We start from the raw sequence: 17670 nt of genomic DNA, 5'->3' as shown, positions 1-17670 counted from the left end.
TCTGGAGGTCTTTTTACCCCTGTGTAATGCTTTTCCTTTAGTGATGACATATAGAACAAGGCATTAGCTACATAAACCGTGAATGACTAACATTCTGACCATCCACACGACGCCACATACCAGGACCCAGCAAGGCGATCTCTCCCTCCTAGAAGTCTACATTCATTCCATTGGAAGTAACCTCCTCGGAGAATAGAGACTAACATACGATGGTGTCATGTGATAGACGACTCCTTCCCTGGAGGACCCACCGTTCTCACCGGTTACAAATCACCGTGGATCTTATCCTCAGTGACCTCTCACATACAATGTAGTGTTACTTTGGGGTCTAATAAATATGTTCTCCGGACACCGGCTGCTCGTTGTCGCAGGTCTCCACTCTGACGCATAGAGGGGTCCTCAGGTGGATCGCCCCCTTATGGCGTCCATACTACCTAATAAGGATAACCCTTTAGACAAAGCATTTTAAGAGACGGAAATAACCGAAAATAATTTGTAAAAAGTTCTCCCAAGTGTTTCCATCTCGCTCACAGGTTCCTGATTTCTGCCCCCCGTCGTCTGCACCTGGGGGTAAGCGAGGATGTGTGGTTACAGCTGGAGTGGCCTCCTGGCGTTCAGGCTGGAAAAAGTGATGTTGCAGTGGAGCTGTACCTGAGGAACCAGCTAACTTATAGGAAGTGTAGCGAGACGTATACTGTCACCCTGAGCCAAAGGAACGGCTACATCTCCAAACAGACCATAGAGGTAACGTCAACCCCTGCTGCTCCATCTTCTGAGCATCAAAAAATCGAATTCTCAGGAATCTAGTATATCACAATCTGCTAGTATAACAGCCAATATGGATCCCATAGGGGTCATGGTCTTATGTCTATGTACATTGCACGTCTCCAGTGTCCGTCAGTCCTGTATTGTGTCTGTAGATCACTCCTCAGATGGAGACCGGATGTAACTTGGATAAGAGCGCGAGCTACGTCCAGCTGGTAGCAAATAGTAAGTTGATCTCCGCCAAACTTCAAGTGGTCTCCATCCCGGTGTCCAATAAAAGAGGCTACATCTTCATCCAGACCGACAAGAGCATATACACACCCAATGAAAAAGGTACATACTCTATCTATCTACCCATCTTTCTATCTTATAGATGGTGTGTACTGTTTATTATTTATATTCCCTATATTTACCCCCTCCCCCAGTTAAATTTCGAGTGTTCACCTTGGACCACATGATGAGACCGGCAAAGGAGTTGACTACATGCATCGTGTCTGTGAGTAGTCATGGATGTACAACAGGTTTGGGAAAATGGAAGAGTAAAATAATGTCTAGCTATGAACTGTATGTGCTGAGATATCCACCCATCAGCCGCAACGATAAGCCCACAGATATTGTGTAGGTTCCCCTCTATGACCCATCGAGGCATGGATGCCACAAGACCTCGGAAGTCGCCCATGTCCTGACACCTTTCCAACATATTTGCGATGTTCCGCCTGTTCTGACATCCATACTCTATCGATAAAAGTTGCTTTTTCAGCATTTTGTGCTACAATAATGGGATCAGACAAGACCTTACATGAGTGAGGAATGGGAACTCATGGCCTGATCACTGAGTCACTGGTTGGTTATCCTTTAGCTACTTTTGGTAGGTATTGTTACAAGAAGGGGCTCACTAGGTGAGGTGGATCCTCTAAGCTTAAGGTCCGGGTGGGCACATGGGCCACAGGCATCGATGCAGCAGACAGGTAAGACACTATGAGACAGATAGTTAATTGAGGGACTGGAAGTCACAGGCAGCCAGGAGACATCCTGAAGATCACACACAGCTTGCACAGTTACTGAAGTCCGCAGACGAAACAGGAGACTGAAGGACTGGAAGCCGCAAGCAGCCAGGAGATGTCTTGGAGACAGCAGACATGTTGCAGACAAAACTCCAGAGTAACAAGAAAGTCTGAATACCATGGAAGCCACAGGCAGATAGGAGACGTCCAGGAGAATCTAGACAGATAGCAGTGCTACTCGAAGCCGCAGACAGGTAACTCAGGGACTGGAAACCACAGAAAGCCAGGAGAGATCCTGGAGATTGTAGATAGGAACTGTGCACAGACAAACTAAAAGTGTTACTTGAAAGTCTTAATACCAAGACCCAGGTGTGTGTCTTGGGAGGCTTTATTTAGGCCTAGGAAGTTCAACACATGGCATCACACTGGGCTATTTGCAAAGCCCGGCATGGAGCACAGGTAAGTTTAGCGGACCAGCTTGTAGAAAGCAGAGCCCAGACCTTAGACAGGTATATAGCAGGTACTAATTATGGCACACTGGGAACACCCCTGGAGATGCCACAACCCCGGTCAGTAGACTTCAAAATTTGCTCAGACCTTTCTCTTGCATGTTTTTCTGCATCCAGTACATCTACTGGTAAAAATGGTTAGATTGGAGTGGGATCAGGACAGGCGACTTATCCCATTCCTCACTTAGACGCAGCAGCCAGTCGTACTCAGCCATCAGCCGCTGTCCCGTAGACTATGAACAAAGCAGCTAGGCAAAGAACCAGGGAAGAATGGGGGATATAATTCTCCAATTTTGGACATCGTGAAGGTCCCACACTAATCTAATCATCATCACTTATCCAGGGTATAGGTGGCCATTTTTGAAGACTGGAATACCATTTTAATTCCAGACCTACGGATCTCAGATGATCGGTGGTGGTGTCACTTTGTGAATCGTTAATTGATAAAAAATTCTTTTAAAAAATAGAATTCGTCCAAAGCGGAGGACTCCTTAAAGTAATATTTGGCTGCCTCATTGGGGAATTTTCGTCGTGTCCTTATGGCTTCTGATTCAACTTTGGACTATATTTGTTTGCCTTCTGCTCAGATGACCTTTGACTATGAGACTACACTTTATTATTGGACACAGAGACGGCAATCACTCGCACATACCCATAGTGACCGCACAATTAGTATGAGACTAAATCCTGGCATGGCGGTACTCAGCAGCCGCACATTCCCATATTACAGAGCATCCTGCAATGTTTTATAACCCTCGTTAACACGGCACATCATAGAACATGTCAACAAAAGAAGAGAAACTAGCTCGCCTCCAGCGGAGTCCGCTCATTTCTCCGGTGCACAGAATCCTCCCTGATCAGGCGTCCAGAAAAATGCAAATGTGAAAATATTCCAGGTTGACGAGAATGAAAATATTGAAGTTTTATTGTGATATCAAAACTTCGTAATCCAAAAGTATCAAAAAAGAAAACAAACAACGCGTTTCACATAAAAACACTTGCATCACCACGACTAAGAACTTGTGCTTTGAAACGCGTTGTTTTTTTGATTCTTTTGGATTATAAAGTTTTTATATCGCAATAAAGGTTCAATATTTTTATCCTCGTGGAGCCTGAATAATTTCACATTTGCGTAGAACAAGTCACTATCAGTAAGGTAAGAAACTGACGTTTGGGCTCCTGTGCCGGTTATGTACCAATCATAAGACTGCTGTCCTTCTGCCAGTATCGGTGGAGGCTATTGGTCCTACAGATGATCTTCCTCTCACTCTTTTCTGTTTTTTACATCGGTAACTCGTCATTTCTTGAACTCTGCTCCTGACGCCAACATCACCCAGAATGCCGAGGGGTTAAAAGTCGCAAGTTTTCAGAAGATATCGTCTTTAATAGCTGATAGTATCCAGATCCCAGACATCTCCACGTGAGTCCTCCAGCCGAGAATATTCCACTGATCTGGAGTCCTCCATGTTATAGAGACGCTCCTAATACATAACTGCACTTTATTATTCTGACCTCAAGTTTATCTATCATCAATCTATCTATCTATCATCTATCAATCTCATATCTATCTATCTATCTATCTATCTATCTAATCTGTCTATCTATCTATCTATCTATCTATCTACAGCGGGTGAAATAAGTATTGAACACTTCACCAATTTTATAAGTAAATATATTTCTAAAGGTGCGATTGACATGAAATTCTCACCAGATATCGGTAACAACCCATCCAATCCACACCAGCAAAGAAATCAAACCATAGATGTCCACAAAGTATGTCTAATAATGAGAAATGACACAGGGGAAAAGTATTGAACACGCTTACTGAAATGTATTTAATACTTTGTACAAAAGCCTTTGTTGCTGATGAAGCTTCAAGACGCCTCCTGTGACGCGCCCCCTGGGCCATATTCTTTAGGGGAATACCTGGAGCCGGATCAGATGGGAGTTGTAGTCTTCCGAGTGGCTGTGACCCGGTCCGTGCCCAGGGTGTCAAGCTCAGAGTATGTGGCAGTCCTACAGATGTTAATAAGTTCTTAATGTCGACTACGCCACCCGTTGTATTGCGGTCACTATGGCCGCCGCTGCAGCAGGGTCCGCTGAGGCTGATGGTGTTGGTGCAGCTTTTGGTAGTATAACCCCCAACGGGTGGGGTATAGCCTCAGGGGGTCAGGTGCAGAGGATGGGGGTTGTGTTGGTGCAGCATAGATGTTAAGTGAAGACAGAGTCGGGTTGTGCAGTTTAAGGTATTTACTCACTGCTGATGTTCCGGTCACTCCAGCTTCAAGTGACCACCCGAGCCGTGCTGCGTCCACCAGGTCCTGGATTCAGCCAACCCCCAAACAAGTCCGGAGCGTGGCCCTGAGCTCTCCTTCTGTCCTTTCCTCTGGCCGTCCCCACTAGTGATCCACCTAGGTCCAGCTCCCTCGGGCCTTCTGTTGGGAGACCCTTGGCCTTGGGTTCCCTGACCCTCCACGTGGTTTGCCTTCGGGGTGGATGTGGTGGGTGGCCGTGGCAGACGCTGCCCACGGCCTCCGGTCTCTGGCTAGGGTGTGCTTTTGCCCCCACCAGTTTGGGATCCGGTACCCTATTGCCGACTCTTCACCCGGGGATTGAATTTGGGTTCTCAGAGTCCTCTCTTTGTCCCCTCTGGGTCTTTCCTTCTCTGCTCCACTCTCTCTCTCTGCAGGCTCATCTGGACCTCTGCTTCTACTGACTCTGACAGACTGACCCTGTTCTCTGATGGTGCCCACCTTATATACACCCTCTATGTGTGAGCTCAGGCGACCAGCACCCAATGAGCTCCTATCTTTACCCAGGCTGCTCCCCCTATCTGCCCCTACACTACTTGGGATGTTCCACCCCCCTCCCACTCCAGCCAGGAACAGACTCGGTCGTACCTGCACATTTCTAAGTGGGAGTACCGTCGGTCTGCTCCTCGGAAATGGGATGTGTGTAGTGCATGCAGCCTACCGAGCTCAGGTCCACACTCCATCCTTACCCGGGAGTGGAATATCACACCTCTGGGTTGAGGTGCAATACCCCTGTAGCAGCCGAATCCTCAGGGTGCTACATTCCCCCCTGGTAAATCACAGCACGCCCTCGGGCTGTAAGAACAAAACACCACAAAACATACAAATTTTTGCATAAACATATAAAACATATAAAACAACATATATTAGCAGCATCATAAAACTTTTCATATAAAACATTCTCGTCGCCTCTGGCTCCTCCTCCGGTCACTGTGCAACGTGTGACCGGGTAAAGTGCGACAGTCTTTTCTTGAAAAATGGTTTTCCTATAAAACCGGTAGGGGGCGCTTTAGGAAGCGCAACTATATACAAAAGGGGTAGTGGCCGCTCTCAGTCCTCGGCCAGGTATTAGGGAGGAATGACCGCTCTCAGTCCTCGGTCAGTGGGATTTAAGGGTTAAACGGGTAAACAGTTCACACTTGCTGGTCCCAACGGGGACTATATTAGCAACAACGGTTCACTGTGCCCCGACGGGCAACTATATACAGCTTCTACTCCGCTGTACTCAACGACGACGTCCTCCTGCTCTTTCTTTGTGATTCACTTTAGCTTCAGACCCATCCGGGTCCTCTTGTTCTTCCTCCTCACACCGCAGCTCTTCCTCCGTCAGGCGATGCACATGGAGGGCGTAGGGTCCTTTGGCACACTTGTGCCGGGTGAAGGTGACCTCGTCCCCGATGTAAAGGTCACGACCCCTGTGTCCCTCCGGTAGGTGGGACTCAACGTCTCTCCTGGTCACGAAGACGTCGCCTAGGGTGCGGTGGTCTCGGATGAAGCCCCACCCATGCTGCATGTTAAACTTTATCACAGTCCCGGTGGTGCGGGGACTATGCGCTGCACGGGGGTCTCTCCTGGCCCGGCTCTTCTGCTCCGCGCTCCTTATTTGAGCTTGCTGTTCCCGGACCCGCCTCTCTCTCCGCTCCCTCTCAAAGACCTCGAGCTGTTGGCGGCAGCACTCAGCACGCTCCGCTGCAGCTACCCGAGTCTCCTGAGTGAACCCCATGAGGTCTTCTCCGGTGGGGTCCCACTCAAACTGGGTCTCTTCTAGCGGGGGCGAGATCCTCTTTACGGGCTTTGGAGCCGGGATCAGGGGTGCACACATGGCCCCAGCCTTCCTCTGCCGTTCCAGTTCATGATATTCCTGGGGCCAGATGAAAGGCTGCCCATCCGGGCACGTGTGTTGGGTAAACAGGTCCTCTCCCAGATGCGGCACTTTTGGTCTTATGGGCGCGGTGGTGTTAGCGCCCGGGTTGCCCGGGCCTTGCGGCCAGGCCTGGGGTATCTGGAAGGTGAAGGGCACCGTAAGGACGGCGGCGCCCTGGGCTACTTGGCCCTGCGACCAGGCCGGTGGCTCCGCGGAGGTAGGGGGCGCTGTTGGTATTGCGGCGCCCGGGGGTACTAGGCCTTGCGACCAGGCTGGTGGTACTTCCTGCTTGGTCACGCTCGGGGTCGAGGCGTGTGACGTCACAGGGGTCGCGGCTCCCGTTTGAGGCCTAGTCTGCGGCGGTGACGTTGCAGCGACGGGCACGGCAGGATAGACTTCGGGCTCTGCGACGGGGAGCTGGGGCAGGTACACGGTTTCCCGGTTTGGGGTATAGACGTCCCCTTTACCTGCCTCCACTCGTTCGGCTCCCTTCTCGGCGCCGTCTCCGGCCTTCAGTCCTCCCGCGCCATCCTCAGAGGCGGTCTGTCTCCTCGTCTCGGGTGGCGTGCTCCGCTGACGGGTCTCGGTCTGCTGGGCCATCTCTCGGCTCCACTGCGCCAACGTCTCTCGCTGCACCCGGGCCATCCTCCGTGCGAGGCCCTCCAGAGCGGTCTGCGCACACTCCCGGTCTCGGGGGAGCTGTGCTAGGACCTCCACTAGGCCTAGTGGGGTCGTTGTTTCCAGCAGGCTCCTGACCAACGGGTCGGTGCTGCTCTGCTCTCCTACAGTTGTCTCCAGCAGGCTCCTGGCCAGCGGGCCGGTGCTGCTCTGCTCTCCCTCCTCTGTTTCTAGCAGGCTCCTGGCCAACGGGCCGGTGCTGCTCTGCTTTCTCGCCATCTCCGGGTAAGCTCCTCCGATACTCTTCTCCAGGCTTCTTGCCTCCGGGTGCGCTCGCTCCAGACTGCTCCAAGCGACACCCATCTTTGTTCTCTCCTTCTCAGTCCTCCCACTTCGAGGGCGGTCCCGGGGCCACTTGGTGATTGTCAGCTCCAGGGGCAGTTCTTTCACGCTGACAGACACCTCTAGCATCACAGTCTCTGTTGGTGGGGGCGGTTTCCACTTTTGGCGCCATTTTCGGTCCTGGCCCACGATGGGAGGCGGCCTCTTGCCATCCTCTGGCACGCCCATAATGGCGTCCGCTCTGACAAGGCGGGAAACCTTTGGAAATGGCGGGAATCGTCTCCCAGCGGCGGGAAACTCTGCAGATGGCGGGAAAAAGCTGTTAATGGCGGACAACCGGCGGGAATCGACCTGTGATGGAGTCCGATGGCGGGGACCCTCCGGAACCGGCAGGAGACTTCTTTTTGAGGTAAACTCGTTCTTTTCTTCAGGCACGCAGTACCCGGTTGTTGCGGGCACGTAATCCTGCCGACTACGCCAAAGTTGACGCGCCCCCTGGGCCATATTCTTTAGGGGAATACCCGGAGCCGGATCAGATGGGAGTTGTAGTCTTCCGAGTGGCTATGACCCGGTCCGTGCCCAGGGTGTCAAACTCAGTTGTATGTGGCAGTCCTACAGATGTTATTAAGTTCTTCCTGCCGACTACGCCAAAGTTGACGCGCCCCCTGGGCCATATTCTTTAGGGGAATACCCGGAGCCGGATCAGATGGGAGTTGTAGTCTTCCGAGTGGCTGTGACCCGGTCCGTGCCCAGGGTGTCAAGCTCAGAGTATGTGGCAGTCCTACAGATGTTAATAAGTTCTTAATGTCGACTACGCCACCCGTTGTATTGCGGTCACTATGGCCGCCGCTGCAGCAGGGTCCGCTGAGGCTGATGGTGTTGGTGCAGCTTTTGGTAGTATAACCCCCAACGGGTGGGGTATAGCCTCAGGGGGTCAGGTGCAGAGGATGGGGGTTGTGTTGGTGCAGCATAGATGTTAAGTGAAGACAGAGTCGGGTTGTGCAGTTTAAGGTATTTACTCACTGCTGATGTTCCGGTCACTCCAGCTTCAAGTGACCACCCGAGCCGTGCTGCGTCCACCAGGTCCTGGATTCAGCAAACCCCCAAACAAGTCCGGAGCGTGACCCTGAGCTCTCCTTCTGTCCTTTCCTCTGGCCGTCCCCACTAGTGATCCACCTAGGTCCAGCTCCCTCGGGCCTTCTGTTGGGAGACCCTTGGCCTTGGGTTCCCTGACCCTCCACGTGGTTTGCCTTCGGGGTGGATGTGGTGGGTGGCCGTGGCAGACGCTGCCCACGGCCTCCGGTCTCTGGCTAGGGTGTGCTTTTGCCCCCACCAGTTTGGGATCCGGTACCCTATTGCCGACTCTTCACCCGGGGATTGAATTTGGGTTCTCAGAGTCCTCTCTTTGTCCCCTCTGGGTCTTTCCTTCTCTGCTCCACTCTCTCTCTCTGCAGGCTCATCTGGACCTCTGCTTCTACTGACTCTGACAGACTGACCCTGTTCTCTGATGGTGCCCACCTTATATACACCCTCTATGTGTGAGCTCAGGCGACCAGCACCCAATGAGCTCCTATCTTTACCCAGGCTGCTCCCCCTATCTGCCCCTACACTACTTGGGATGTTCCACCCCCCTCCCACTCCAGCCAGGAACAGACTCGGTCGTACCTGCACATTTCTAAGTGGGAGTACCGTCGGTCTGCTCCTCGGAAATGGGATGTGTGTAGTGCATGCAGCCTACCGAGCTCAGGTCCACACTCCATCCTTACCCGGGAGTGGAATATCACACCTCTGGGTTGAGGTGCAATACCCCTGTAGCAGCCGAATCCTCAGGGTGCTACATCACAAAGTATGTCTAATAATGAGAAATGACACAGGGGAAAAGTATTGAACACGCTTACTGAAATGTATTTAATACTTTGTACAAAAGCCTTTGTTGCTGATGAAGCTTCAAGACGCCTCCTGTATGGAGAAACTAGTCGCATGCATTGCTCAGGTGTAAGTTTGGCCCATTCTTCCACACAAACACTCTTCACATCATGAAGGTCCCGTGGGCTCCTTCTATGAACCCTGAGCTTTAGTTCCTTCCATACATTTTCTATTGGATTCAGGTCGGTGATCGGCTCGGCCATTCAAGCAGCTTTATTTTCTTTCTCTGAAACCAATTGAGAGTTTCCTTGTCTGTGTGTTTGGGATCATTGTCTTGCTGAAATGTCCACTCCCGATTCATCTTCAACTGGTAGATGGCAGCTGATTTTTATCAAGAATATCTCGATACATTTATCCATTCATCCTTGCTTCAATGACATAAAGTTTGCCAGTGCCTTATGCTGAAAAACAGCCCCACATCATGATGTTCCCACTTTCAAACTTCACTGTTAGTATGGTGTTTTTGGGGTGATTTGCAGTGCCTTTTGGCCTCCAAGCATTGTGTGTATTATGGCATCCAAAAGAGTTCAATTTTGGTCTCATCTGACCAGATGATATTCTCTCAGTATTTCACAGGCTTTTCTAAATGTTGTTGAGCAAACTGTAAATGCTCCTGAACATACTTTTTGTTCAGCAATGGAGTCTTGCATGGTGAGCGTGCATAAAAGCCACAGAGGTTGAGTGCATTACTTATTGTTTTCTTTGAATCAATTGTACCTGCTGATCCCAGTTCATTCTGTAGCTCTCCACAGGTGGTCCTTGGCCCTTGGACAACTATTCTGATAATTCTTTTCACTCTTCTGTCTGAAATCTTGCGGGGAGCATCTGGTCATGGCCGGTTTATGGTGAAATGATGTTCTTTCCACTTCCGGATTATGACCCCAACAGTGCTGACTGGCACCTTCAGTAGTTTACAAATTCTTCTCTAACCAATGTCATCAGTATATTTTGCAACAATAAGGTTGCAAAGATCTTGACACAGCTCACTGGTTTTACTCATCATGAAATGTTTCTTGTGTGGCACCTTGGTAATGAGACACTTCTTTATAGGCCATCAGTTGAATCAGCTGATATTATTTTTCACTAAGTGGCAGGATTGCTCTCTAATTACTGATAAATATCAGCTGGTGTCATGATTTTCCATGGCTTTTTGCACCTCTCTTTCTTCATGTGTTCAATACTTTTTCCCAGTGTCATTTCTCATTATTACACATAACTTAATTTATGGACATCTATGGTTTGATTTGTTTGCCTGTGTGGACTGGATGGGTTGTCACCGACATCTGGTGAGAATTTCATGGCAATAGCATCTTTAGAAATTTATTTACTTAGAAAATTGGTGACGTGTTCAATACTTATTTCACCCACTCTATCTATCTATCTATCTATCTATCTATCTATCTATCATCTATATATCTATCATCTATCTATCATCTATCTATTATCTATCTATCTATTTATCTATCTATCCTTCTATCTATTATCTATCTATCATCTATCTATTATCTATCTATCATCTATCTATTATCTATCTATCATCTACAATATGTATTATCTATGTATTATCTATGTATTATCTATTATCTATCTATCTATCTATCTATTATCTATCTATAATCTATTATATATCTATCTATTATCTATCTATTATCTATCTATCTATGATCTATCTATTATCTATCTATCTATCTATCATCTATTATCTATCTATCTATCTATTTATCATCTATTATCTATCTATCTATTATCTATCTATCATCTATTATCTATTATCTATCTATTATCTATCTATCATCTATCTATCTATCTATCTATCATCCATCTATCTATCTATCTATCTATCTATTATCTATCTATCATCTATCTATTATCTATCTATCTATTATTTATCTATCACACAATCTTCAGGTATTTAGATACATATATGTAAAGATAACGCCACTTTCATTGCCATATTTCCTCCTCAGCACTGGGGTGTGGAAGATTTCTGCTTATTACAACTCCGCTCCTGGATCGAACTTTACATCGGAGTTTGAAGTCCGGAAGTACGGTGAGTTTCCAGACCTCTGGAGCAGAGCACGGCTGTGATACCAGGGCTAGGCGTATCCACTATATTCTTATATACATGTCGCTCCCTGCTATGTGACTCCGCGCTCGATACTTTCCTTGTTGACTCGCCCTTTTGATATTTTTTTTTCATTGCTTACAGTTTTACCCAATTTCGAGGTGAAGATTATTCCAGAACTTCCCTATTTCCTGGTTTCTGGAAAAGAATTTAAAATTAAAGTTGAAGCCAGGTAACGACTCGCTAATGACTATTACATCGGATGAGGTACAAAGTGTGTGGACACCGGAGCTCATCCCAATGAGCTTATCTGTTCTTTTCTAACAATTTGGAGCATTATTGGGATTTTCCCATCTCCTTTCCACTTTCTGTTCCCAAAATCCCTGAATGTGCTCTTGCACGCAGGATCTCTATCAGGTGATGGAGCATTGTGCACAAGAAACCCTCCAGAAGTTCTACTTTCATGGAGGCTTTGATGAGCACTTGGAAGAATTGACAACTCTTCCAAAAGGTCTCCCCTTTTCTTGCCCTTCGATGTTGTGAAGGTCTTCACTCTTCTGAGAAAACTCAATTTTGGAATAGGGACTATGACAGGTGGTGATGAGATCTGGCTCAGAGTTTCTTAGGATCAAGACCCTCCTCGCTTTATGGTGGCCATCAGGGCAAGAAAATAGGCAGAACTCAAGGCCTACGTGCCCTAGGAGTTCTACCTTATGATGTCCTCCATGACGCAATGTCCTTGCCCAGGCCGGGGCAGAAAGGACACATGCTGTTTGCCAAGTATTTTCTAGTTACACCCCTGGCAGTCACTTGTTATATGGATTCTGTATCTAGTGCTCACTTCTAGATGCCTGTTTGGTGGCCAAAAGTGTTGAAGAACCATTAATATGACATTTTCTTGTACGACTAGGGTAGTCCCTGACAAGACTGTCTCCAGATCTCCCATCGAATTCAGTAGGGAGGACCACTACCTCTTCTATATGTGTCTGCTATAAGGGGGAAGGTGACTATATGGGTTATAGTGTCAAGTAGTCATATGTTGTACTACATCCAACCTAGAAATGTCTATGGAACAACAGAAGGACTCATCTGTAATAAACTCCTGTAATCTCTGTACAGTCCTAATTCCACGTATTATACAGTCACTATTGTCTCCTCATCCAGTTATGTATACGGAAAGCCGGTGTCAGGCATCACCTATGTACGCCTGGGGATAATAGATCAGGATGGACAGAAGACTATCCTACAAGGCTTGGAGCAGAATGTGAAGGTGATTAATGTTTCCATATCATTTCCATATTGTCTCATCCAGTCAGAAATATATTCTAGTATTCGCTTAATTAGTGAAGTCATTTTAATATTACATTGTGGCCAAAAATGATTGTAACTGCAGTAACTGCATCCTACGTAATCATTACTTGACCCAGAATAAGCAGCGAATACAACGACTATATGGAGAAAGTAATTATTCCCCATGTCTTAATCACTGAATTCCACTTTCTCATTCAGTCCCATTGCCCCTGGTGTATATACTCCTGCCTTTGGGGAAATAATAGCTGGGCCCCTCGCCTGCAGTGTATAACATCCGGCCCCCCATTGTATAATCTCTGCCCCCCGGTATGCCGTCTGCCTTTACTAACATGTGACAGATCGGCCGGTGGTGCGGAGCTCACTGATACCAGCGCGGTCCTGTAATAGGAGCCACCGGGGTAACAAGTCCGTCCATGACATTTCTTCCTCCTGAATCTTCCCCATCACCTGTGAGTGATATTATTGAGAAGCGAAGGAACCGCAGCAACTCAGCCACAAAGTGGAGACCCATAAAGTTACAGAGCGGGGGGCCGAGTGCTGAACAGCAGAGAACAGAAAAGTCACTACTGCTCTGCTGTCCCCATAACTGCAGAGTCCAGACCTGTTCTGGTATAACATCAGCATAAACACTGCGCCCCCTCCAGGAGCTTCATGGCCGAGCAGCTGCATGCAGCCGTACATCACCAAGCACAACGCCGAGCGTCGGATGGAGTGGTGTAAAGCCGGCACCACTGGACTCTGAAGGAGACTTGTTTTGTGCACTTCTCTATCTGCATCTGATGGAGGAGTCTGGATTTGGTGACACAAGGAGAACGTTACCCCCTACCTGCAATGTGACCGAAGTACAGCTGGAGGAGGATAACATTCTGGGCTGTTACCAGGGGGCGGCCATGGCCCCTTAGTTCCAGTGAAGGAAAATCTTAATACTTCAGCACAAGACATTGTGGACAATTGTAGCTTCCATCTTTGTGGGAACAGTTTTTTGATGTCTTTTTCTGTTCTTCACGACATTGCACCAGTGCACAAAGTAACGTCCGTAAAGGCATGGTTGGCGAGTTTGGTGTGGAAGAAGTTGACTGGCTGCATTGAGCTGGATCTCAACACCATCCTATAAGAGAACACGATCAGTGGACAGCTGGCAGCTCTTAAAAGGGCTTTCATGGACAAGCTATGTGCAAGGCACTCCATCTAGCAGGTCCCAGGAGAACCCTGAACTTCACGCTTTAACGCCTATACACAGATCTGGACTTACGCAGGCATCCTGGATTGAGACCATGAAGTGGCTGCTGGCCGATGGAGTGGGCTGGCAGAGAATAGACAGAGTGCCGGGTTAGTACTAAGAGGTCAGGATCAGAAACAAAATCATAAGGCAGTAGGGTTGTCTAAACACAAGCCAAGGTCAACTATAGGTATAGCAGACTAAGTCAGAGCAGTGCAACAGAAGGGAACCAGAGTCAGTAACACCTATAACTGGCAACTGGGAAGAAAGTTCTAGAGGTTTTAATAGTGTTTAGCCCGGCCCAAGGCCTTCAGCAGGGAGTAATAGGACAACGATGTTCAGGAATTAAACCTCAAACTCCCTACCTGGATGGCACTACAAGTCTAGTAATATGAAAACGAAGTGCTCCAGTGTCACCCCGTGTCATCTGTAATAAAATTTCGGTGCCGCCTGTCGACAGAACCTGGAGTAGAAGGAGAAAGATCAGCAATGGATGTTACATATCCAAAACCTTTGAGATAAACCAGGCTGCAGATTGTGAGCCCGGCTTCCCTCCAACATCAGGGTCTGACCTCACAAATGCTCTTCAGGGTGAAGGGCCAAAAAATCCCACAGATGCCACCAAAATCATGTAGAAATCCTTCTTAGGAGAGCGGAGCCGTTATGTCTGCAGAGGAGCGACTCCTTATTAATGTCTATGGAGGTAGATGGAGGGTCAGCAAAGCTCCTGGAGGTGGGATGTGTTGCTGCTCCAATACTTTTCTCCATATATTTTATCATCTACATTTCTAATAATGATCCTAATATCCCCGAATTATTGTCTTGGTATCAAAAACTAATTTTCAAATTCTTTACTGGGGAATTGTGAGTTAATATAGGAGGTCCGTCTATATCCTTATCTATTTATTCTGAGCAGAGATCAGCTACAAAAGACCCATTTATCCCAGGAGGACACAACAGCCCATTGATAGTGATATGAACTGTGTAATACTTCTTTTCTCCAGTGGTGGTGCTGTAGAGAAATTGAACACTCGATGCCAGGTTAGCCCTGATCGATCTTACATCCCAGACACAAGACACTTTGTAATCAGAATTTTTTTTTATTATGGGGCCTTTAAAATAAAAATAGGATTGTAGAAAGAAGAAAACCGCTTTAAAAATGTAGCTTCTGTTTATACTGCAGATTATATTCTAAATCTATTGTTCCACAAACAATTCCGTACTGTTGATCCGTTATCTTCTTGTCTTTCAGCTGACGGAAGGAGAGGGCACTGTCACTATTAGTAAAGAAGCCATTGTTAAAAAGATTGGACAACCAGAAGAAAACCTCGTGGGGTCGACCTTCTACATTGCAGTCAGTGTGATGGAGGCAGCCTGTGAGTCTTGGTCTATTCTTCCCTGCTATAGTACATAAAAAACATGGCTGCTTTCTTACAAAACAGCGCCACACCTGTCCACAGTATGTGTGCGGTATTGCAACTCGTTTATGTTGATGAGATCGCTGTTTTTATAAGGAAGCAGCCATGGATTTTGTTTTTATTACGTTCATTGTACGGTAAAAAATGACCTAGTAACATTATTCCCATGGTCAGTACGAATACAGAGATATTTACCCCTTCACGACATACAGGTGCATCTCACTAAATTAGAATATCATCAAAAAGTTAATTTATTTCAGTTCTTCAATACAAAAAGTGAAACTCCTATATTATATAGAGTCATTACAGAGTGATCTATTATATAGTCATTACACACAGAGGGATCTATTTCAAGTGTTTATTTCTGTTTATGTTGGTGATTATGGCTGACAGCCAATGAAAACACAAAAGTCATTATCTCAGTAAATTAGAATAATTAACAAAAACCACCTGCAAAGGCTTCCTAAGCGTTTAAAAAGGTCCCTTAGTCTGTTTCAGTAGGCTCCACAATCATGGGGAAGACTGCTGACTTGACAGATGTCCAGAAGGCAGTCATTGACACACCCCACAAGGTGCCAGAGTCTGAAAGAAGAGTGGAGAGGCCACAATCCAAGCTGCTTGAGGTCTAGTGTGAGGTTTCCAAAATCAGTGATGGTTTGGGGAGCCATGTCATCTGCTGGTGTAGGTCCACTGTGTTTTATCAAGACCAAAGTCAGCGCACCCGTCTACCAGGACATTGTAGAGCACTTCATGCTTCCCTCTGCCGACAAGCTTTTTGGAGATGGAAATGTCATTCTCCAGCAGGACTTGGCCCCTGTCCACACTGCCAAAAGTACCAATACATGGTTTACACACAACAGTATCACTGTGCTTGATTGGCAGCAAACTCGCCTGACCTTAATGTAGCGCCCCGAGGGTTCGGCCGCTACAGGGGTATTGCACCTCTGCCAGAGGTGTGATATTCCACTCCCAGGTAAGGATGGAGTATGGACCAGGGCTCAGTTAGCTGCATAAAGCACACACACCCCATTTCCGAGGGACAGCTCAACGGTGCTCCCACTAGATAGAAGTGCAGGCACGACCGACTATGTCCCTGTCTGGAGTGGGGAGGGGGGTGGAACACCCAGTGCTGTAGGGGCAGATAGGGGTTGATTCCTGAGCGTAGGTAGGAGCCCATTGGTTGCTGGTCACCTGGGCTCATGGCTAGAGGGAGGTATAAAAGGTGGGCACCATCTTAGCTCAGAGAGAAGTCCTGTCCAGAGAGGAGAAGACAGGGAGTAGAGGCTCTGTAGGAGCTCTACTCCAGGAGGGCCTAGTGAGAGGCCGAGGAGGAGGTGAAGGGGAGCTGTGATTAAGTCTCATCCCAGCTCTACGAGGAAGGAACAGAGAAGGAGAAGAAGAGACAGAGAAACAGAAGGGCTCAGGAACAAGAAGGTGGAAGGGACCCTAAGAACCCACGAGAATCCAGGGTGAAGGGTCAGGCTGATTAAGGGTACCGGATCCCAAGTTGGTGGAGGAGAAACTACCCTCAGCCAAAGACCGGAGGTCGTGATAATTTATTGGTGCGACACCTCATCAAACCTGCTAGGAAGGCACCATATAGGACAGCGGAGGACGGGGCCCACGTTTAACCGCACAAGTCTGCGGTAGCTGGACAAAAGTGGGTCACTGGTGAGGCAGGCCAGAGGAAGGATTAAAGGGGGTCCTGAGCCATACTCCTGAGCTGTCTGGGAGTTGACCGAGCCCCTCACCTGGTGGAGGCCGCACGGCTCGGGCAGTCATTCTCTGCAGAAGTGACTTGGATATTAACCGTGAGTAAAGACCCTGAACTGCAGTACGTTGTCTGTGTGCTTTTTCGCTCCTCCGGCACTACCGGTACTGGGACTCTCACCACCATCACCCCCACCATTCACTACACTGCCATGGGGCCGCACTCTTCCCGTGGGGAGTCACACCATCCCAGCTGCATACATCATCGGCCCCAGCGGTCTGCCCTGCAGCGGCGGTTCCTAATAACCGCAATCCACGGGTGGCGTAGTCGGACATCTCTTAAAACATCTAAAAGACTGCCACTGGTCTGACCACCCTGAGCCACGGGACCGGGTCGCCACTACTACCCCCATCGTCTCCCTATTGCCCGGTTCCGAGTGCCCCACGGCCCAGGGGGCGAGTCAGCTTTGGCGTAGTCGGCAGGATTTCGTGCCCGCTAACAACGGGTACTGCGCGCCTGAAAATAGACTGTTTCACTGTACTAAAGATGGCGCCCGCCCCAGAAGAACGAGCGCCATAATGTGCGCGCCAAAAGACCACAGGAGGC

The 17670-nt window shown here is 48.2% G+C and overlaps 1 protein-coding gene across 2 annotated transcripts in view; it reads left to right on the top strand.

Annotated features, from left to right (window-relative positions):
- Window positions 1-17670, top strand: part of LOC141155175 (complement C4-like) — a 161442-nt gene that overhangs the window by 14775 nt on the left and 128997 nt on the right. For both annotated transcript variants that reach the window (XM_073641877.1, XM_073641875.1), the window contains exons 2-9: window positions 534-744; window positions 921-1098; window positions 1191-1261; window positions 3616-3698; window positions 11308-11390; window positions 11550-11637; window positions 12570-12675; window positions 15188-15311. In XM_073641877.1, the coding sequence (XP_073497978.1) occupies window positions 534-744; window positions 921-1098; window positions 1191-1261; window positions 3616-3698; window positions 11308-11390; window positions 11550-11637; window positions 12570-12675; window positions 15188-15311 (944 nt within the window). The remainder of the gene's footprint in view (window positions 1-533; window positions 745-920; window positions 1099-1190; window positions 1262-3615; window positions 3699-11307; window positions 11391-11549; window positions 11638-12569; window positions 12676-15187; window positions 15312-17670) is intronic.

Source organism: Phyllobates terribilis, unplaced genomic scaffold, assembly GCF_046119375.1.
Source record: "Phyllobates terribilis strain yellow unplaced genomic scaffold, ASM4611937v1 Scaffold_7__3_contigs__length_470593459, whole genome shotgun sequence".
Lineage (NCBI taxonomy): Eukaryota > Metazoa > Chordata > Amphibia > Anura > Dendrobatidae > Phyllobates > Phyllobates terribilis.
The sequence above is the reverse complement of the archived record's forward strand: the minus strand, read 5'-3'. Positions and strand labels throughout refer to the sequence as shown.